Source organism: Haliotis cracherodii, unplaced genomic scaffold (assembly GCF_022045235.1).
Source record: "Haliotis cracherodii isolate W230 unplaced genomic scaffold, xgHalCrac1.p SCAF_18, whole genome shotgun sequence".
NCBI lineage: Eukaryota > Metazoa > Mollusca > Gastropoda > Lepetellida > Haliotidae > Haliotis > Haliotis cracherodii.
Genome location: NW_027266273.1, coordinates 27,771,534 through 27,793,746, shown reverse-complemented (window position 1 = coordinate 27,793,746; position 22,213 = coordinate 27,771,534). Strand labels below are relative to the sequence as shown.

At 42.7% G+C, this 22,213-nt stretch overlaps 1 protein-coding gene and 1 non-coding gene across 2 annotated transcripts in view; both read left to right on the top strand.

The window, feature by feature from the left end:
- The window catches only part of LOC139465951 (cytoplasmic dynein 2 intermediate chain 1-like), a 41,743-nt gene extending 21,957 nt beyond the window's left edge, over window positions 1-19,786 (top strand). The window contains exons 20-34 of the mRNA XM_071247964.1: window positions 2,126-2,249; window positions 2,930-3,006; window positions 3,559-3,635; window positions 4,545-4,620; window positions 5,661-5,842; window positions 7,259-7,281; window positions 7,555-7,619; window positions 8,650-8,768; window positions 10,231-10,318; window positions 14,119-14,185; window positions 14,297-14,355; window positions 14,694-14,739; window positions 15,350-15,527; window positions 15,790-15,841; window positions 17,572-19,786. Coding sequence (XP_071104065.1) covers window positions 2,126-2,249; window positions 2,930-3,006; window positions 3,559-3,635; window positions 4,545-4,620; window positions 5,661-5,842; window positions 7,259-7,281; window positions 7,555-7,619; window positions 8,650-8,768; window positions 10,231-10,318; window positions 14,119-14,185; window positions 14,297-14,355; window positions 14,694-14,739; window positions 15,350-15,527; window positions 15,790-15,841; window positions 17,572-17,682 — 1,344 coding nt within the window. The 3' untranslated portion in view covers window positions 17,683-19,786. The remainder of the gene's footprint in view (window positions 1-2,125; window positions 2,250-2,929; window positions 3,007-3,558; window positions 3,636-4,544; window positions 4,621-5,660; window positions 5,843-7,258; window positions 7,282-7,554; window positions 7,620-8,649; window positions 8,769-10,230; window positions 10,319-14,118; window positions 14,186-14,296; window positions 14,356-14,693; window positions 14,740-15,349; window positions 15,528-15,789; window positions 15,842-17,571) is intronic.
- Window positions 19,787-22,082: 2,296 nt separating this feature from the next.
- Trnas-gcu (transfer RNA serine (anticodon GCU)) lies at window positions 22,083-22,164 on the top strand. The gene has a single exon. It is a non-coding gene; the product is annotated as a tRNA-Ser (tRNA).
- Window positions 22,165-22,213: the final 49 nt, after the last annotated feature.

Below are 22,213 nucleotides of genomic sequence, written 5' to 3'. Positions count from 1 at the left end.
CCCTATGTCATCACGACAGCCTGTAGTGTCATCGGGCGGTGGGGTAGCCTAGTGGTTAATGCGTTCACCCGTCATGCCAAAGACCTGGGTTCGATTACCCACATGGGTACAATGTGTGAAGCCCATATCTGGTGTTCCCCGGGTGTAATATTGCTGGAAGTTTGCTAAAATCGGCATAAAATACAACACGACTCAACAACTGTAGTGTCATCTTTAAATCAATATCTCCAACTTTACATTCCCGATACATAGGTCATTTCCGACATAGGAGAATGAATGCTGGGTATGTAAAATGATAATTCCATGTCTGAATTATAGGTTAGGCCGCAATATGCTTGTGGGTTTCACCAAATTGGTAAATGTCTCATTCACTTAATCATTTCGGATTCCCTCCCACATTGACACAACAGGGTGTAATTAAAATACTGATCAAAACAGGTTTAGGTTAGCCAGTATGTTGAGTGTGTATCTGCAGACTGTGGGGTTTCTGTATAAGGAGATGGTCCAGTATATTGAGTGTGTGTCTGTAGACTGTGGGGTTCCTGTATAAGGAGGTTGTCCAGTATATTGAGTGTGTGTCTGCAGACTGTGGGGTTCCTGTATAAGGAGGTTGTCCAGTATATTGAGTGTGTGTCTGCAGACTGTGGGGTTCCTCCTGGATGAGGAGGTTGTCCAGTATATTGAGTGTGTCTGCAGACTGTGGGGTTCCTCCTGGATGAGGAGGTTGTCCAGTATATTGAGTGTGTGTCTGCAGACTGTGGGGTTTCTATATAAGGAGGTTGTCCAGTATATTGAGTGTGTGTCTGCAGACTGTGGGGTTCTTGTATAAGGAGGTTGTCCAGTATATTGAGTGTGTGTCTGCAGACTGTGGGGTTCCTCCTGGATGAGGATGTTGTCCAGTATATTGAGTGTGTGTCTGCAGACTGTGGGTTTCCTGTATAAGGAGGTTGTCCAGTATATTGAGTGTGTGTCTGCAGACTGTGGGGTTCCTCCTGGATGAGGATGTTGTCCAGTATATTGAGTGTGTGTCTGCAGACTGGGGTTCCTCCTGGATGAGGAGGTTGTCCAGTATATTGAGTGTGTGTCTGCAGACTGTGGGTTTCCTGTATAAGGAGGTTGTCCAGTATATTGAGTGTGTGTCTGCAGACTGTGGGTTTCCTGTATAAGGAGGTTGTCCAGTATATTGAGTGTGTGTCTACAGACTGGGGTTCCTCCTGGATGAGGAGGTTGTCCAGTATATTGAGTGTGTGTCTGCAGACTGTGGGTTTCCTGTATAAGGAGGTTGTCCAGTATATTGAGTGTGTGTCTGCAGACTGTGGGGTTTCTGTATAAGGTGGTTGTCCAGTATATTGAGTGTGTGTCTGCAGACTGTGGGGTTTCTGTATAAGGAGGTTGTCCAGTATATTGAGTGTGTCTGCAGACTGTGGGGTTCCTCCTGGATGAGGTTGTCCAGTATATTGAGAGTGTCTGCAGACTGTGGGGTTTCTGTATAAGGAGGTTGTCCAGTATATTGAGTGTGTGTCTGCAGACTGTGGGGTTTCTGTATAAAGAGGTTGTCCAGTATATTGAGTGTGTGTCTGCAGACTGTGGGGTTTCTGTATAAGGAGGTTGTCCAGTATATTGAGTGTGTGTCTGCAGACTGTGGGGTTCCTCCTGGATGAGGAGGTTGTCCAGTATATTGAGTGTGTCTGCAGACTGTGGGGTTCCTCCTGGATGAGGAGGTTGTCCAGTATATTGAGTGTGTCTACAGACTGTGGGGTTTCTGTATAAGGAGGTTGTCCAGTATATTGAGTGTGTGTCTGCAGACTGTGGGTTTCCTGTATAAGGAGGTTGTCCAGTATATTGAGTGTGTCTGCAGACTGGGGTTCCTCCTGAATGAGGAGGTTGTCCAGTATATTGAGTGTGTCTGCAGACTGTGGGGTTTCTGTATAAGGAGGTTGTCCAGTATATTGAGTGTGTCTGCAGACTGTGGGGTTTCTGTATAAGGAGGTTGTCCAGTATATTGAGTGTGTGTCTGCAGACTGTGGGGTTCCTGTATAAGGAGGTTGTCCAGTATATTGAGTGTGTCTGCAGACTGTGGGGTTCTGTATAAGGAGGTTGTCCAGTATATTGAGTGTGTCTGCAGACTGTGGGGTTCCTCCTGGATGAGGAGAGAGATGGAGGAGACAGACATGCCCTGGACAACACAAAGTCCAATGTCGGCTTCAGTGACGGCTTCACACAACTTGGTGGACTCAAGTTTATGGAAGGTGGGTGCTCGTCTACATATCATTTCTGGAAACATGACATACTGACTCTTGTCCGAGGTCTGTGAATGTACATTAAATTATAGCTGTTGATTGAGAATGTAGAAATCGCCATGCATATGACTGCCTATTTAGACATAATGGAACTTTGATATGTTATGAGTTAAGAAATGGGGGCAGAAGATTTAAGAAATGGGGGCTTATGATTTAAGAAATGGGGGCAGATGAATTTATGTGTGTTGTATGTGTGATCAAATGACATCTGAAAAAAATGGTTCAAATAAATAAAAAAAGGGGTGAATGGGTGTCAGTACTGTGTGGAGTTGCTGCAGGAAGCAGTAGAGGCAGCTTGTTATTCCCCGCCACAAAGTGGAAGGGGGATATAGGAATGGGTGCTGTCTGTCCGTCACGCTTAGTTTCTGGAGCAGAACTCAAAACCCATATAGAGAGATATGTGAACCAAACTTGACACATAGATTGCTCTTGTGGTAAACTGGTGCCTTTTGATAGTTTGGGGTTTTGAAGAATTTATATTTCTAGTTTCCGTAGCTACGACTTGGACTTGGACTTAAAATGGCGGTAGTGCTCTTTTTCTGAGCAGATCTTGAAAACTGTACAATATATTGGCAGGGGATGTGAGTATTTCATGCTTGTTATGTATACTTCACTACCATGTGTTTCAGGACGCCATGTCACACAAGCCTGCTTCTGCCCCAACCAGCCAAATATGCTCCTCACCATCTTCAGCCACCCTGCCCAGGTGAGACTTCAGTCATCAGCACTGTAACGTGGGGCATTCACTAGTCAGTCTGTCTCTGGATGTCATGGAAGACCCCACAGCTTTTTCCGAACATGATTTGTGTAACCTTGGCGTTCTGTGTTTCCAAGTGTTGGTATCAGTCTGTTTGCTGCACCATGGCATCAGAGACACCTGTGAACTAGTGTGGACCAGGGGTCCAGAAACGGTCATATGCGCCGGACATGTCCGATTGGGAATCTCAAATGTCTGGTTTAAAATATTGCTTACCGGACATTTACATTTTTCTGTCCGGACATTTTCAAAAACAAACAACGCTACCTTCGGGATCAAAATGATTGATGAGCATTATCGTATCCCTTCAGTGAATTCAGGTGAATAAATAGGTAAAACGAACTTGGTCAATAAAAGTATGAAATTTGATATAAAACATGAGTAGACATGATGACACTGTTGACAAAGTGTGGACCTAGTTGGCTGCTGCCAGCTTAATGTGAGTGTTAGGTTGCTTTACAAGCATGATTGTGTCTTCCTGACATCTGCCATCTGTTGTAGCCGTCCCCTGACAACCCAGTAGACAGCCACGGTCTCGCCTGTGTGTGGAACATCAACGATCTCACCTATCCTCACAGGTGGGCTGAAATCTCATCATATGATTAAACAAGTATTCAAATGTCCTTTTTTCCATCTTCAAATTTCATTTGTATCGTATTCAGTTTTAATTTGGTGATTAACTGTAAGTTCCTCATTCATTTTCCTTATACCAGTATTTCATTATATTTTGATACATTTGAATGTTTGTCGGTTTGTTTGTTGATAGCTTATGGAACTTGGTCACAATTGATGATTTACATCATTCAGAGATGCCAACTATCCTGATTTGGAGCCTATAATTACACATTTACTCTTGTCGTCCCCCAATTTACAATTTTTGGCATTTTTTTGCAAATTATATACATGCATAAAATATCACGGTGAGAAAATTGTTAATGCACCAGTGACATAAAGCATTCTACAGTGAGACTAGGCTGACCAATGAGAGCTCTGGTTTCAATTGACATAATGTTAAAATATCCATTACTCAGTGATAGGAGGTCTCTGATTGGTTGTTATGTTGGAACACACTCAAGCCCTATTTCGATAGATTCTTATGGATGCAGACCGGGAACTAACTGCATCTACACCAATTTACTTGAGAACTTGAAAGCACAGCATAGTCATCTCATTGTCACCACATCATGATGGTTAATGTCACATGATGAACTTTTATGAATGTGTGGACCATGTGTTCCACTGATGTCTAGGCGTGATGAAAGTGTTGAAGCGAAAACACACGTGGATGATTCTTAAAAGTGACAACCATCATTTTTTACGTGAATTATTCTTTTTCCCACACTGATTACTCCAAAGCTTTAAATAGGATTCTCTGCATCACTGTGTTGTGTGTCGTTTATGTTTTGCTATATGTCAAAGGCAGATGGGGTAATGAAACTGGGTGATCATGGGTGACTTACTTGTTATTGTCCTGCTTCCTGCTTCAGGATCCTGTGCTGTGAGGCGACGCCCACCTGCTGCTGCTTCAGTCCGGCCAAGGCTGCCCTGGCCTTCTGTGGTATGGTAAGTCTGGGAGCCCCACTGGGTATATATATATGAGCCACCATGAGATAAGGGACCTTATGGGTGAAAAATCACTTTTGACTTTTCATTATAAGTTAAAACTTCAGCATCTTCGGAACACAATAATACAATTCGAAAGCTTCAAGTCCTATTTGTTACAGAGATTCATGACATCAACATGGCGATCTTCACTGAAGTAAGTTGACGTTAAACGTCTTTTTGAAGTAAAGCACAATTGTATCCCAGCACCCATAAGGTCCCTCTTCTTCTGGTGGGTCACATGTCATGTACTGGAGTAACGACACTTCCATGTTCAAGTTTAGTGTTGTTTCTTCTTCTTACTAGGAAGTAGATGTTGGGATGGTTGGTTTCTGACGCAGCTATATATTGTGGAAATATTAATGTCAGTGTCAAGGTAGAAAGATATAGTACCTATAAACATGTTTGTGAGATTTGGGGGTTTGGGATGAGATAATGTCTCTGGTTGTAAGAGCTAACTAGATGGGGATTGGCTGGTCTCAGTCTGTGACCTTGTGCCGTTACAAAGCGATCTTAGCGCTAAGGTGATCGTAACGCCCATACCTACACATAGACTTATGACAGTCGTAGCGCTAAGGTTGTTTTGTACAATAGCGAGCCGTGACAATCCGGGGTAGAATAGGTCTTCAGCAACCCATGCTTGTCGTAAAAGGCCACTAATGGAATCGGGTGGCGAGGCTCACTGACTTGGTTGATGCATGTCATCGTATCCCAATTGCGTGGATCAGTGCTTTATGATGTCAATCACTGGATTGTCTGGTCCAGACTCGATTATTTACAGACTGCTGTCATATAGCTGCAATATTGCTAACTGCTGCATTAAACATCAAACAAACAAACAAATAAGTGTACCACGGCATTCTGATCTTAAGTATCCTCGTACATTCAGTTTCTGTAATCCCTTTGATGTTCACAGTGGTTGTTTCACACTCCTAAATGATCCCCTAGCCATTCCATGGATGTTTGCTATTCACAAGTGACATGACGGGTCTCTTCTGTAGGGGGATGGGTCCGTTGTGGTGTGGGATCTACGTGAGGCGACGTCCATGCATCGGACAGTGAGCGTTGGTGACCAGGAACATGTGCTGCGCTTTCCCACGTACAACACCGCCCGCGTCCTGGAGGAGGAGAACCACCATAGCTCCATCACCACCATCGTGCCTGTCTACTCCACTGTAGTAGGGTGAGTAGGTGCTAGATCAGTGTTATAATATACCACCATCATCACCATCACCATCACCACCACCACCACCACCACCACCACCACCACCACCATCACCATCACCACCACCACCACCACCATCACCATCACCACCACCACCACCATCACCATCACCATCACCACCACCATCACCACCACCACCACCACCATCACCACCACCACCACCACCACAACCACCACCACCACCACCATCACCATCACCATCACCATCACCATCACCATCACCGTCACCACCACCACCACCATCACAATCACCACCACCACCATCACCACCACCATCACCACCACCATCACCACCACCCCCACAACCACACCACCACAACCACACCACCACAATCACTTCCACCACCACCACACCACCACCATCAGCCTCACCATCACCACAACCACACCACCACCACCATCACCACCATCACAATCACCACCACCACCATCACCACCACCACCATCACCATCACCACCACCACCACCACCACCACCACCACCATCACCATCACCACCACCACCACCACCACCACAATCACCACCACCACCATCACCACCACCACCATCACCATCACCACCACCACCACCACCACCACCACCACCATCACCACCACCACCACAACCACACCACCACAATCACTTCCACCACCACCACACCACCACCATCAGCCTCACCATCACCACAACCACACCACCACCACACCACCACCACACCACCACCATCACCACCACCTTCTCCACTATTACCACACCACCATACCACCACCATGACCTCCACCATCACTGTGACTATAACTGTGATGTCAGCCCCTCCTACTTGATTTTTTGATAAGTAACATCTCGTTTAGGAACCTACAATGATTTAATATTCTGAGAAGATCCTGGCACTTGTTTGAGACATACAGTTCTTACCTGATTAGCCGACAAACAGTTTGAACCACAACAACAGAAATCAGGACATATAAGTATTTTTGGAAGGTAAAACTTGAGGCTAATTTATTTAAACAAGTAATGTTTTGGGGAAATCCCAGTCACCTGCCATGAATATTCCCTTACTGTGTTCTCTCTCCTCTTCTCCCCACCCCTTCCCCCCCTTCCAAGTAAATGATGAAAGATGAATACTTCAGACGGAGGAGTGGGTACAATGTGTGAAGCCCATTTCTGGTGTCCCCCGCCATGATATTGCTGGCATATTGCTAAAAGCGGCGTAAAACCATACTCACTCACTCACTCACTCAGACGGAGGAGAGCTCAGCAGATGGAACACACTTCCAAGGGGAGGTAATTGCAGCAAACTTTTAGATTGTGTCCCTTGTGGACTGTTTACTGTTCACTACTATCTGAAATTTTACGGAAACACTTGTAATGTGATGATGTCTTTTTGTATTCCAGCTCAAAGTCTGAAGATTCTAGTGGTGAGTTTAACCTCTGTTATAGTTTGGGTTCTACAGTGATCTTGCCTTTCAGATTTTAAGACTTCAGTGGTCTAATTAGAATTTGTATTTGTGAAAATCATTTAAAGTAATTTGTGATATTTATTTCTTCTATCCAGTATTCAGAAACTACATACGTCTTGAGATTGCTCTTGACTTGCTATATCGCTGTGAATATCGGGAAGAGTGCTAATGTGTCAGAAAGCAATATGATTTACTAACTTACCCTTGACTTGCTGTCATGTTCTGTTTTAGACTTGGGATCGGGGCTGTCCTTCCAGTTAGCATCAGTTGAACAAAACGCTGTGGTCAACTTGTGGGTGAGTCAGTAGCGTCAGTTGAACAAAACGCTGTGGTCAACTTGTGGGTGAGTCAGTAGCATCAGTTGAACAAAACGCTGTGGTCAACTTGTGGGTGAGTCAGTAGCGTCAGTTGAACAAAACGCGGTGGTCAACTTGTGGGTGAGTCAGTAGCGTCAGTTGAACAAAACGCGGTGGTCAACTTGTGGGTGAGTCAGTAGCGTCAGTTGAACAAAACGCTGTGGTCAACTTGTGGGTGAGTCAGTAGCATCAGTTGAACAAAACGCGGTGGTCAACTTGTGGGTGAGTCAGTAGCGTCAGTTGAACAAAACGCGGTGGTCAACTTGTGGGTGAGTCAGTAGCATCAGTTGAACAAACGCTGTGGTCAACTTGTGGGTGAGTCAGAAGCGTCAGTTGAACAAAACGCTGTGGTCAACTTGTGGGTGAGTCAGTAGCATCAGTTGAACAAAACGCTGTGGTCAACTTGTGGGTGAGTCAGTAGCGTCAGTTGAACAAAACGCTGTGGTCAACTAGTGGGTAGCAATCTACGTTTGACTATTATCTTTCTGATAACCGCATTACATGGAGAGAAAATATTCACGACTTTTGCAAATTCCAAAAATGATTTCCCTTCTATAATGTAACTGAATAGCTTTTTTTGGCTCCTACCCTTATACCCAAATACTTAGAGTGTGTATTGTAAAATTCAGTAACATCATCATTTAGCTGCTACTGTTACTTCACGTCCTGTGACATTATGCCTTCCGCATCACAGTGCTTAGACTTCGTATCTGTAGAAATTTATGATGTTCAGAACAAAAGGGGGTTTCCAATTTCTAATTTGATACCTATAAATTTTTCAAATTCAAAACCTCTCATTTAGGTTTTGAATAAATATTTACAGGTATCAAATCTATGGTTAAAACCTCCAAATTGAAATCACATCAGGTTTTTCTCCTAATTCTATATTGTTGTGCTATAATATACATACCACATAAAAAAAAAATATCACAATCCACATTCACCTAGTAAGTATGATGTTTGTTCACAGGTTGTGGCTGAGATCTCCTCCCCAGATATGGCAGGGTCAGAGTCCGACCTGGGTCTAGCACCAGGGGGGAGGATCAAACTGCTGAAGAGCTCCTCTGTAACTCTACGGTCTCCCAGCAGGTGAGTACAGAGCTCCTCCGTAACTCTACAGTCTCCCAACGGGTGAGTACAGAGCTCCTCCGTAACTCTACGGTCTCCCAACGGGTGAGTACAGAGCTCCTCCGTAACTCTACGGTCTCCCAACGGGTTTGTACAGAGCTCCTCCGTAACTCTACGGTCTCCCAGCAGGTGAGTACAGAGCTCTTCCGTAACTCTACGGTCTCCCAGCAGGTGAGTACAGAGCTCCTCCGTAACTCTACGGTCTCCCAGCAGGTGAGTACAGAGCTCCTCCGTAACTCTACAGTCTCCCAGCAGGTGAGTACAGAGCTCTTCCGTAACTCTACGGTCTCCCAGCAGGTGAGTACAGAGCTCCTCCGTAACTCTACGGTCTCCCAGCAGGTGAGTACAGAGCTCCTCCGTAACTCTACAGTCTCCCAACGGGTGAGTACAGAGCTCCTCCGTAACTCTACGGTCTCCCAACGGGTGAGTACAGAGCTCCTCCGTAACTCTACGGTCTCCCAGCAGGTGAGTACAGAGCTCCTCCGTAACTCTACGGTCTCCCAGCAGGTGAGTACAGAGCTCCTCCGTAACTCTACAGTCTCCCAGCAGGTGAGTAGAGAGCTCCTCCGTAACTCTACGGTCTCCAAACAGGTGAGTACAGAGCTCCTCCGTAACTCTACAGTCTCCCAGCAGGTGAGTAGAGAGCTCCTCCGTAACTCTACGGTCTCCCAACAGGTGAGTACAGAGCTCCTCCGTAACTCTACAGTCTCCCAACAGGTGAGTACAGAGCTCCTCCGTAACTCTACGGTCTCCCAACAGGTGAGTACAGAGCTCCTCCGTAACTCTACGGTCTCCCAACGGGTGAGTACAGAGCTCCTCCATAACTCTACAGTCTCCCAGCAGGTGAGTACAGAGCTCCTCCGTAAAAGCCACCACTGTTTTGCATTAGTTTATTATTAGGTACAAGGTTTCACTCAAATACCAGAATCAGAGGTGCAGATACTGATGGGTATATTTTTATTCTGTTCTGTAATAAAACATCAACAAATATATTCGCACTGTTTTTTTTCTAAATAAGGTTAAAACAAAAAAAATAGAATCTGATCTTTTGATTGGCACAGTAGAAGTAGGTAATAACAAGTGTGGCTACCAACCACACTGTAAATAAGGACATCATCCGTGCAATTGCTTGTAAATGGAATTCTCCTGCCCAGATCGTCAGCTGTATAGTGTTTCTAGCAGCCTATCGGTTTTGGTGTTTGCTCATGATGCACACTGGATTTCTATTTCCCAAATGGGTACAAAATGTGAAGCTCAATCTTATGTCCCCTCGCTGTGATAGAAAGTATACAAGACATACTCACTGACTTAAGTGCATGCTCTCCTCTGAATATCTTTGACATAACCATTGCTACTGTGCTGGGTAGGATTCCGACATTGTGTACAAGTGCTATTGTTCTAAGTGTTGACATCTTCTCTACAGGGCTGCCAGGACCAAGGGTGCTATTCAAGCTTTTGAAATGCAGCTGTTGCCTACTGATCTCAACCACTTCTATGTCGGCACTGATACGGTCAGTACACAAACAACATGGATTAGGTTTTCAATGATCATGATTACCACTAATTCTACAAGTAACAACCATGTTGGGATTCTGGGCGAGAATTCAGCAACCTATTCTTGTAAGAGGCGAGACTCAAAGGGTATCTCACCCAAGTGTCTTTTGATATGAAATATACCAACATGAAGTCAATAAAAGTTTAAAACTCTGAGGATTGAGATTCTATTTATCATCCAAAATCATTTTTCAAACCTTTTCAGTTTGTCAAACTTTATAACCAGCATCTTTAGTGTAATGGGGCGGCGGGGTAGCCTAGTGGTTCAAGCTTTTGCTCGTCACAACAAAAACTCGGGTTCGATTCCCGACATGGGTACAATGTGTGAAGCCCATTTCTGGTGTCCAGCACCTTAATATTGCTGGAGTATTGCTAAAAGCAGCGTAAAATCACACTCACTCACTCACTCACACTTCAGTGTAAAAAGTTCAGGTAACCTGATTCAGTAGCACAGAGGTAAATGATGTCCTTTGATTGTGATGTCAAGGTTTCAGATGACATCTAAACACCCTGCCAAGCCATGTAATTGAATTTCATGACATCATATTCTCCTTGGAGAAATTGCATGATATCACCCAAGAGAAAGCCAGTCTTGGATGATAAAGTATTTACAGTCCTCCATCATCTATCTGGAATGTGGCTGAGTGATAGAAAGTAACACCAGGGCCTAGATTTTCGAAACGATCGTAGCCCTAAGATTATCGTAAAGTTTGTAAGGAAATAGTAGGCTATCGTAGCCTATTTTCGAAACTATCGTAGCCCTAAGATATCTTAAGTTTGTCGTAAATCTAAGATAGCCCTATACCTGTCGTAAGTTTATTTTATCTTCATCCAAGATGGCGGCATACTTTTCCATAGATATTTTGCCAAACAATTAGTCCGCTTTACGTTCAAACATTGACATTTCATTTTGTAAAACTGAGTGATTCAAATTGACACTTCGAAAACACGAAGAACGCCTCAAGGATTTCACGTAAAAAATGTTCTTAATCGCGACAGCGATACACATAACTGTGGAGTCGATAGCTTACATTATTTTTCTATCCGAGTCCATGCTGAAGAAGTGTGAAACAACATACCTTTTCGATAATTTGGGAAGGATAAAAACGGAAGGTGTCGACAGGCTACAGTAATGACCGTGACCTTATTGATAGTTTAGGGGGAGCTAATCTTAGTTCAAACTCTAGTTGAGAGTGGTTTCCCTTTGTACTCGCCCGGGACTCCTTGCTCAATGGTACAGTTTTCATAAAGCGCAGAGTTCCGCTGTTATATTTTCTGAGTCGCATTTGTGTCAATGCTTTAGTCTTTATTTTCGCATTTTATAAAATTATATCAATCTATATGTGTAAAAACAACCATAAAGGTTTCGCATAAGTTTTTACATCTAAAATCGTGTGGGACGGGTGGTTTTAATAATTGAATTTTAACTATACAGTGTAGTATTTATTGACTTAACAAGGAAATACATGTGATCAAATATTTGTATACAATATCTAATATTTTTCTTGCAAAAGTAATTGTAATTTGTTTCGTTTTAAATGCAATACCTACGTTATCTATATCCTCTTGAAAGACAAATATTTGATAAAAAGTGATTAAAAACTGTCTGTTGAACAATTGCATTCTTTAAAAACAGGTGATTAACGGCATATAGATGTAGTCCCTTATAAATATCACAATTTACTGAAATTTTGACAGCAAAAGTTAAGCACAGATTTTTGTATCGACAAATCAAATAAAAAATGAGTTCCCATGCTCGTTCTGGTTCTCATCAAAATGTAGCATAGATTGCACATTGTCCAAAATTCACTTTCAAATATATGTTCGCAGAAACAAAGTTTATTGAATGAAATTAACTGATCAACATAAAATACACATTTTCAACACAATAATCTTTGCATTCAATAAACCGGTTTTAAAATATTTTGATTTTTTTAATGTTTAAGTCTACGTCTTCCCGTTTTATGTTTAAAAAATATATAGATATACTTGAGACCATTCAAACAATAAAATCGTTGTCACGTTTAGGGTCAACGGACAAATACTCGTAAACGATCCTCAGTAATGCTGTCAGACAAGCCAAACATCATTGAACTACGTTCTGGATTAGATTTGACACATTACAAAGTATTTCGCTCCTTAGTCAGATTTAAATGAAATCAGACAAATCTGTTTATTAACTCTACTTAATTTAAAAGGATAGAAAATGACTACATTATATGTATGTTTACATTAACTTGTGGCGTGTTCCATGAGACAACATAACTTGGCAATTCCGAAATTATCTCTCTCTGCGAACGAAAATTAGTGTCACTTTTGAATTTTGAAAGAATTATGGATCTAGATAGATAAAAAATAATTTAATCATCTAAATACTTATAGCTTGATATTGTATTTAAGTCCTTGGTTAATTCGTGAAATGTATTGGATACATAAATAACAAAACAAACTTAACAAGCTTAGATTGTCATAAAATCTTGCTTGTGGGTGCGCTGCTTCCTGAACAATTTTTGTTTTGAGTGTTTCCACGTATAATGTTGGTGTTTACACTAATATAAACTTGACTTTTGACATAAACACAAACATATACAGTATACATCACTTAACATCAGACTTGAACACGCATGTTAAATGCTGAACGCATATGCTGTTCGATCAAAGGTCTCGTCATTGTCATTTAGAATAACGTCCCTTACTTTGGTCCTTGACTTTGTACGCGATGTGTTTATATCATAAAGTTCTGCGCGGTCACGAGAGGACCATTTGAAGGGAAAATAGTGAAGTATCTTTTGGCACATTATTTCCATTCTAATAGCTAAAGTGTGGTAACACTATACTTATTGATTATAACATTTTTTGGCTTTGAAAAATGCTATTGCATGGCACACGAATGCTTTTTGTGTTCGGTTAGTCATGGCATCTTTTATCATAAGAACAACACGTCTACATGTAGGACATATGTAGGATTGTACAGAATTTCACTCAAATATGTGAGTGTTAAACAATGTGACATGACAATGTGATCATGAATTCCGTGTCATTTATCTATGTTGTTGTTATTGTCAGCAGCTGGGAAATCCCCGTGACGTCATTGGGAAACACCCGCTTTTTCGATCTCTAACACAAATGAGTTCTCTGTCAGAGTTACAACAGGTATCGTAACTCTGAACGATCTGCGACAGGCTTACGATAGTTTCGAAAATCTATCTAATCTTAACCTTAAGATATCTTATCTTTGAACGTAAGTTGTTAAGATTTATCTTAGCTAAGATCGTTTCGAAAATCTAGGCCCAGCCCTCTAGCCCAGACCAGCTTTGTTAATGTTAACGGTATCCTGAGGGCTAGTAGGATTTCAAACATATTGCTATGTTATCAATATTCAGGCAAGTAGATGTTCTGACTTTATTTCTACCCCTGTTAAGTGTGGTGTTAAACAACATATGTGACCCCCCAGGAGAAAAGGGATGTTTGATACAATTGTGCTATGACATCATAAAGACGTTTGATGTCAACTTACTTCAGTGATGATAGCCATGTGTGATGTCATGTATCTCTGTAATTGATATGAGCTTGTGAATTTTATATTTGTGTTTCGAAAATGCTGTAGCTATATAATATAATTAGAAGTCAAAATGTGATTTTTCACCCATGAGGTCCCTTATCTCATGGTTGGTCACAAATAACAATACAAGTGGCAGATAGTTGTGTTTTCGTGGTAGCAGACTTATGTCATAGCAGCTGTGTTTCCTGTTGACAGGGCTGTGTTGTCCATGGCGTACGCTTCGGCTCCCGAGGGTTCCCTCAAGGCTACACCCCTTCAGTAGGTGAGTGTCGTCCTGGTCATGGCTTATTGCTCTGTGGGATTCAACAGACTGATTCCTCCCATGAGAACTAACTTGCCATTATGCTGTAGCTTGCTTTACTTTACATTTCAGAGTCTCCAGTAAATGTCACAACAATTGACTTCTCTCCCTTTGGTAGCCCCTACCTGTTGGTAAGTACACCTCACTGTCGTCTCCTGTCAAGCCAGTTCCATCGAAGGGACAATGGTAGACTTCACTGTCTGCTTCCCCCTTGGGTGCCACAGGGATTATGTAATAACCCAATTAGATAGAAACCTTCGAGTAAACAACAATTGCTCTAAAAGTTATCTGGAACTCTGTTTACTCAGAGAATTCAATTACAACAACACAGTGATCACAGGTATCTGCTTTCTCAAATCACCAACGATCATTCACATTGCCGTTAATGTGGGAAGACAGGGGTGTTGAAGAGTGTGTTATGTATGTGCTGTGAACTGCTACTTTCTCACCTCGTATCTTGTCATCACAGGCTGGCTGCGACAATGGCTGTCTTCATCTCTACCACACAAAGTCAGGTCAGTAATCGTGTCACTGAGATTACTCCATGTCACAATCAAACCTGTGTCAACATTCAAGGACTGCATCACAGTGCAGGAATTCATTCATCAGCTATTCTCCCCCAATCCCTACCATCGGACAACAGCATCTGTGCTTTGGTCAAACTAGTTTTCTTTTATCTGCCAACCAGTATATTTTTTAATAATGTGTTGCAACTTGCAACGCAAATTCACACGCAATAAATCCCTGCGTAATGGAAATGAAAATTTGCATTATATTGTGTGTCACCTGTGATATTGTCACTGTCTGGGATGTTATTTTGTCAATGTATTATTTATCTGATCAGAAAAAATATACAGTAAACTACGTTTATAATGAACATGTATATGACGAACTGACGGAAATAACAAACTGTTTTTTGTTGTCCTGGCCATTTGTTGTATATATGCTGTTTACATGCTTATAACGAAGTACCGTTGTAATGAACTAAACTGAGTGGTGCCTTTGAGTTTGTTATAACCGTAGTTTACTGTACAGATATGGTGTCTAATGTATGTCTTATGGCTGGTATTATACATGGAATGTTAGCTGACAACTTTCACTCACTCACTCTGCCCATATTCACAGAGAGCCCGTTGTTGTCCTGGCCGGCGTTTTCTGGTGGACGGGCGGTCTGCTGTGTCCGGTGGTCTAGGAGCAGGCCGGCCGTCTTCTACGTGCTGGACGAGGACTCCATGGTCCATGTGTTTGATCTGCTGGAGAACGACTCCAGCCCAGTGTCCCGAGATCAGATCACTCCTGGCAGGTAGGAAAACGTACACCACCAATGGTGAAAGGTGTTTGTCATCAGTTGTACGTAGAAGGAAACATGCCATGTGCTATTGGGAAGGGTTTTAAGAAGGCATTAGTCTCGGGACAATAAGCAAGTCCAAATGTTTTAGTTTTTGTCTGTTCTTATGATCTTGATCAGTCGATTTCATTGTGGAACATACTTCATTGCAGGCTTGACTAGGTTGATTGTTGATGTGACTGCGTGCGTGTTTGACCAAGGCTTCTATCTGTTGCAGGGCAGTGACAATGTGTTTAACAGGAGCAACACCGTCCAGACCGCCCCAACTGGTGAGTCACATGATCTCTGGTGGTCACATGACCTTTGTTGTCGTGGTGGGGTTGTGAACGTGTGTCAAAGATTCGGGGACCAAGTCTGTGACAGCATGGAATGTCAGTGACCATTTGATCGAAAATGGTGATCTGAATAACTAGTTTCCATTAGGATGCCTTGTGTTTTTGATAATAAAACCAACAATCTTTTGATATGCCTTTTGTTGATGGGTGATGTAGGGTAGACTAGTATAGTCAGATGCCTGTGTTCAGTTCACCAGGTAGCTGGAATATTGCTGAAAGGGATTTTCTCACTAGCTCATAACGTATTGAGTGGGCTGCTCATCCAGGTACAGCCCTCCACCGCCACCCATCTGGGCTGCCCATCTAGGTATATCCCTCCACCTCCACCAATCTGGGCTGCCCATCTAGGTATATCCCTCCACAGCCACCAATCTGGGCTGCCCATCTAGGTATAGCCCTCCACCGCCACCAATCTGGGCTGCCCATCTAGGTATAGCCACCACCACCAATCTGGGCTGCCCATCTAGATATATCCCTCCACCGCCACCAATCTGGGCTGCCCATCTAGGTATATCCCTCCACCGCCACCAATCTGGGCTGCCCATCTAGGTATATCCCTCCACCTCCACCCATCTGGGCTGCCCATCTAGGTATATCCCTCCACCGCCACCAATCTGGGCTGCCCATCTAGGTATAGCCACCACCACCAATCTGGGCTGCCCATCTAGATATATCCCTCCACCGCCACCAATCTGGGCTGCCCATCTAGGTATAGGCCTCCACCGCCACCAATCTGGGCTGCACATCCAGGTATAGCCCTCCACCGCCACCAATCTGGGCTGCCCATCTAGGTATAGCCCTCCACCCATCTGGGCTGCCCATCTAGCTATATCCCTCCACCGGCACCCATCTGGGCTGCCCATCTAGGTATAGCCCTCCACCGCCACCACCAATCTGGGCTGCACATCTAGGTATATCCCTCCACCGCCACCAATCTGGGCTGCCCATCTAGGTATAGCCCTCCACCGCCACCACCAATCTGGGCTGCACATCTAGGTATATCCCTCCACCGCCACCAATCTCGGCTGCACATCTAGGTACAGCCCTCCACCAATCTGGGCTGCCCATCTAGGTATAGACCTCCACCTCCACCCATCTGGGCTGCCCATCTAGGTATAGCCCTCCACCGCCACCAATCTCGGCTGCCCATCTAGGTACAGCCCTCCACCGCCACCAATCTCGGCTGCACATCTAGGTACAGCCCTCCACCAATCTGGGCTGCCCATCTAGGTATATCCCTCCACCACCACCAATCTGGGCTGCCCATCTAGGTATAGCCGTCCACCACCACCAACCTGGGCTGCCCATCTAGGTATAGCCCTCCACCACCACCAATCTGGGCTGCCCATCTAAGTATATCCCTCCACCGCCACCAATCTGGGCTGCCCATCTAGGTATAGCCCTCCACCGCCACCAATCTGGGCTGCCCATCTAGGTATAGCCCTCCACCACCAATCTGGGCTGCCCATCTAGGTATAGCCCTCCACCACCACCAACCTGGGCTTCAGATCTAGGTATAGCCCTCCATCACCACCAATCTGGGCTGCCCATCTAGGTAGAGCCCACCACCACCAATCTGGGTTGCCCTTCTAGGTATAGCCCCTGACCAATCATGATCATATGATTACATATGAGATACAAGGTGCCTGGCTTTTGTGTTGTAGTTGTTGGCATTGGACAACGGTCGGACGGAGGTTCACACCATCATCCAGCAGCTGTCTGAACAACAGACACTTGAGGAGGACTTCATTGACAAGTATGTGGACAAGTTCTGATGCTGCAGCACTTGGATGTGAAAGCCAGCACCAGACAGGCACATGGCGGGGACCATGGCGGGCACCAAGCCAGGCACCACACCGGCCACCACGACAGTGTCCAGATTCCATCATGCATACCAAGGACTTGGATCATCTGGGATCCTGTCATCAGCTTCTTAGCCCACTGGTTCTCACATAGTATCATTGTCCATTTAAGCCCCATGTTATATTTGTTGGATTATTTTCAAGACATTACTTGAGTCATCGATATCACATGTTGATAATGTGTGTATGGTTTGTGGGCCACATGTGTGTATTTGTCAACATCAGGTTTCAGTATATGTTAAGTGCTCTACAACACTGATACCTTGTCCATCCAAAATTAAATATTTTATTCCTAATTTAATTCCTAACTAAGGGTGCATTGTTTTTAAGGGGTAAAATACTTCTATATGTTTTTTAGAGGAGGTCAGTATCTTGTCAATTAATTGACCAAGTAGATTATAGATCTTTACTGGTGATATATCACACAAGTGCCATTCTGAAGACTGGTTTTCCCAGCATGCACCTGCACCACCTGTATCATCCCATCTACACACATCTCCACGTCCTGACTGTGATATAAACCACCCCCCTACAGTTGGGGAATAGCTTGTAGTTCCTGATTGCATCTAATAAACACAGATCTGCCCTATTGTTCATGATGGCATGTAATAAACACAGATCTGCCCTATAGTTCATGATTGCATGTAATAAACACAGATCTGCCCCTATAGTTCATGATGGCATGAAATAAACACAGATCTACCCTATAGTTCATGATGGCATGTAATAAACACAGATCTGCCCTATAGTTCATGATGGCATGTAATAAACACAGATCTGCCCTATAGTTCATGATGGCATGTAATAAACACAGATCTGCCCTATAGTTCATGATGGCATGTAATAAACACAGATCTGCCCTATAGTTCATGATGGCATGTAATAAACAGCTCTGTTCTACAGTTCATGATGGCATGTAATAAACACAGATCTGCCCTATAGTTCATGATGGCATGTAATAAACACAGATCTGCCCTATAGTTCATGATGGCATGTAATAAACAGCTCTGTTCAATAGTTCACAGTGGCATGTAATAAACAGCTCTGCCCTATAGTTCACAGTGGCATGTAATAAACACAGCTCTGCCGTATAGTTCATGATGGCATGTAATAAACAGATCTGTGCCAAAATTCATGATGACATGTAATGAACAGTTTTGCCCTATAGTTCACAATTGCATGTAATAAACACAGATCTACGCTGTAATTCATAATGGCATGAAATAAACAGCTCTGCCGTAAAGTTCACAATGGCATATAATGAATGAATAAATTTCAGATCAGCTCTAAAGTTCATGAATACAACACAGATCTATCCAATAGTTCATGATGGCATATGATAAAAGCAGTTCTGTCCTATAGTTCATGAGTGCATGGAATAAATACGGATCTGCCCAAACATTCATGAGTGTGTGGAATAAACACAGACCATGTAATAAACACAGATCTGGTCCATAGTTCATGAGGACATGAGTAAATGTAGGGAGATTCAGTTGAGACTGAGAAAACAAAGGAATGTTCAGTGGAAGTTCTGAATACCCTAGAATGGGGATCTCTATACGTGAGCTCTTCACACAATACCACAACACAGCACTGCAATTGTGTGTCATATCAAAGGTGATTTTAGCTGGTTGTGTTAAACATGGCTACAAATGGCCACAGCAGAAACATTAAGTTATCAGATCTGATGAATCTGGACAAGTAAATGAGAATTTGTCCATATTGTGAATGTACATAGAGATCAAGAAGTTCTATTTATCTATTCTCAATTATGAATATTATTGTCTGAATGACAAGACAGTTGTAAATAGTCATAGTAAGTTAATTCCGTCCATGAGGTAAATTTCCTCAAAAATATCATGACATATCTTTAATGGGACCAATCTGTACATATCAGTGTGTTTTCAATATGGAAAGTTTCCTCAAGAATATCCTGGAATATCTTTCATGTGACCTATCTGTATATATCAATGTTTTTTCACGATGTTTTCAGTGTAAATGAAGTTTGTGATATCAACATGGGTTGGTCCGTCCATGAGGTCCGTCCATGAGGTCCGTCCACTATACACAAGTTTTGATCATGTAATGAAGTTTGTTATCTGTACAGTGGAACCCTGCCTGTCTGGAAACTGTACATTCTGGACATCCTCTGCGGTGAGGGCTTCAGATTTACAAAGGGACATAACTCTTCCTGTGATTCAGGACTCCAGTTCCAGTGCATCCAGTTATTTGCTATCAGTGCTTTGTTCATGTTGTGAAACAGGTGGCTTTGTTACAACATATTAACACAGAATGACAAATGAGTGGCTTTGTACTGTGTGCATCTGTTATCTAAAGACATTGTTTATAATTACTCCCTCCCGATCTCCAGTGTTCTGAATTTGAGTATTTTAAGTACCATTTACAGGAATCATGTTCAATTATCTCCTAGAATTTTTAAGTCTCACATAGGCAAAGATTTGAACCACAGGCACTTAAATGTTGTCCAAATAATGTCAAACATAGCCCTTCTACAAGCAAACACTGACCCACATCATGTCCAATAATAATTATTATTAAACTAGTTCCTTCATGTGTGTGGGCAAGTACTGTGGCAGCCCTCAGTCACAGCCGTGTTTGGCACTGAATGATGACGTGCTGGGCTTGTGAGGCTTCTCTTCCATAGGCTTCCTTCTGTGGAGAGTCTCATCTGGAAGTTTGTTTGAAACAGAATGTGTTTCAGTCAGTATTTCAAGACATACAATTTGTGTGACCAAAACACATCATGTTGATGCCTCCATTATGTCCAGTGAATGATTTGTGTGTGCAAAACCAGTTAGTTTAGAGAACAGGGGGCCGTTCCACAAAGTGATCATGGTGCTTCGACCGTCATAAGTCTGTGTTAAAGTGTGGACTTTACGATCGCTTTAGTCCTAAGATAGCTTTGTGGAACAGGGCCAGGTTATTTTCAGACAAGAAATGTCAATGTATATTTTTACTTGGAGCAAGAATTATCTTATCTCAATAAAGTAAGCTGGTTTAATAACTTTACAGTTTAGCATTAATCAATTTTATATGTATCAAATCTAAATGCCTTTCAAAGACTTAATCCTTTTATGGTATTCATTCACCAAAAAATCAAAGATCTGCATAATGCATTATTTCAAGAAGATCATAATTTATTTAAGATGGCTTAGAGGCTGGAGAATTTCTTAAATGGATAGTTTGCTCAAAAATATATTGGCACTGGTGAAATTTATCTAATAGTTTGTTTTGTGGAAAATACCCAAACATGTTTTTTTCTTGTTACTTGTGAAAATGAATAGATTGTTTGGTGGTGTTTTCAGGAAATAAACAGTTTGTTGGATATAGCTGGGGAGAAAATTACAATTTTCTCAAAGAGACCCCCGCTCCCTTACATCAGAGATCATACCCTAAATGGCCTCTGCTGACATATCAAATGCATGCTCCCTATGCATTATCGTGATGAATACACTATTGGAACCTGTGTGTGTAAATCACTTTAATGTCTTTTCCGTGTGCATGACTTGTTGAACATTCGAATGTACAGTGTTGTTTATTAAAATACTTTTGGAGCTTTTGAGTTTTACATTTTGTTGTTTCCAGGTACCAGCATTAACAAATGGTGGTAGTCTGTCTTGCATAACCTGATACAAATACATCAAATATAGCGCATGCAAGTCTATAATGTTTGGCAAGTCTGGAATACTGGAGTATCTGAAAATGAAGAGAGTCTCAGGGCTCTTTTTTATTAAATTTTTATAAGATATTTAACAACTGTAATTTTCTGTACGATATGTTTATTTCAGAGACTAGATGTCCGTCTAAAATGGTAGATGCAGCATTTGAAATATCTCACAAGACAGAAGCGCTCATATAAGGATGTCGCTAAATTGATCATTGCGCGAGCCAAGTCTCAAGCACCGGCCTGCCGACAGCCGACCGACGAGATAGGTCGCGTGGTTGCGCGGACCGAGATTGACTAGATCTAGTATTTATGGATGATAAAATTCAAATTATTTGATTGGTGCAATATGATATACGGAAGGGAGGTCGATTTCTTTTACAAAATTGATAAGGTATCCCACACTTTGTAGAAACACATACAATTCAGAGACAAGTGAGATCCGTGAAGGTTGAGTCACGTGATGGCAGGTGCCCGTTACGCCTGGTGAGCAGAGGATAAAATGGCAGGGTCATTTAACATACATTTATATCGTTCGTCTCTGCTCATACAAAGAAAAATGCTTTTATCGATGATTAGTGCTTTGGGGTACTATACGTATCACAAATGTTCACCGCCATTTTCAGTAGACGAGGTGGCCGAGTGGTTAAGGCGATGGACTGCTAATCCATTGGGGTCTCCCCGCGTGGGTTCGAATCCCATCCTCGTCGAATATTTTTCATCTTCTTTTATTGTTATGTTACCTTTGTAGAGTCTAGG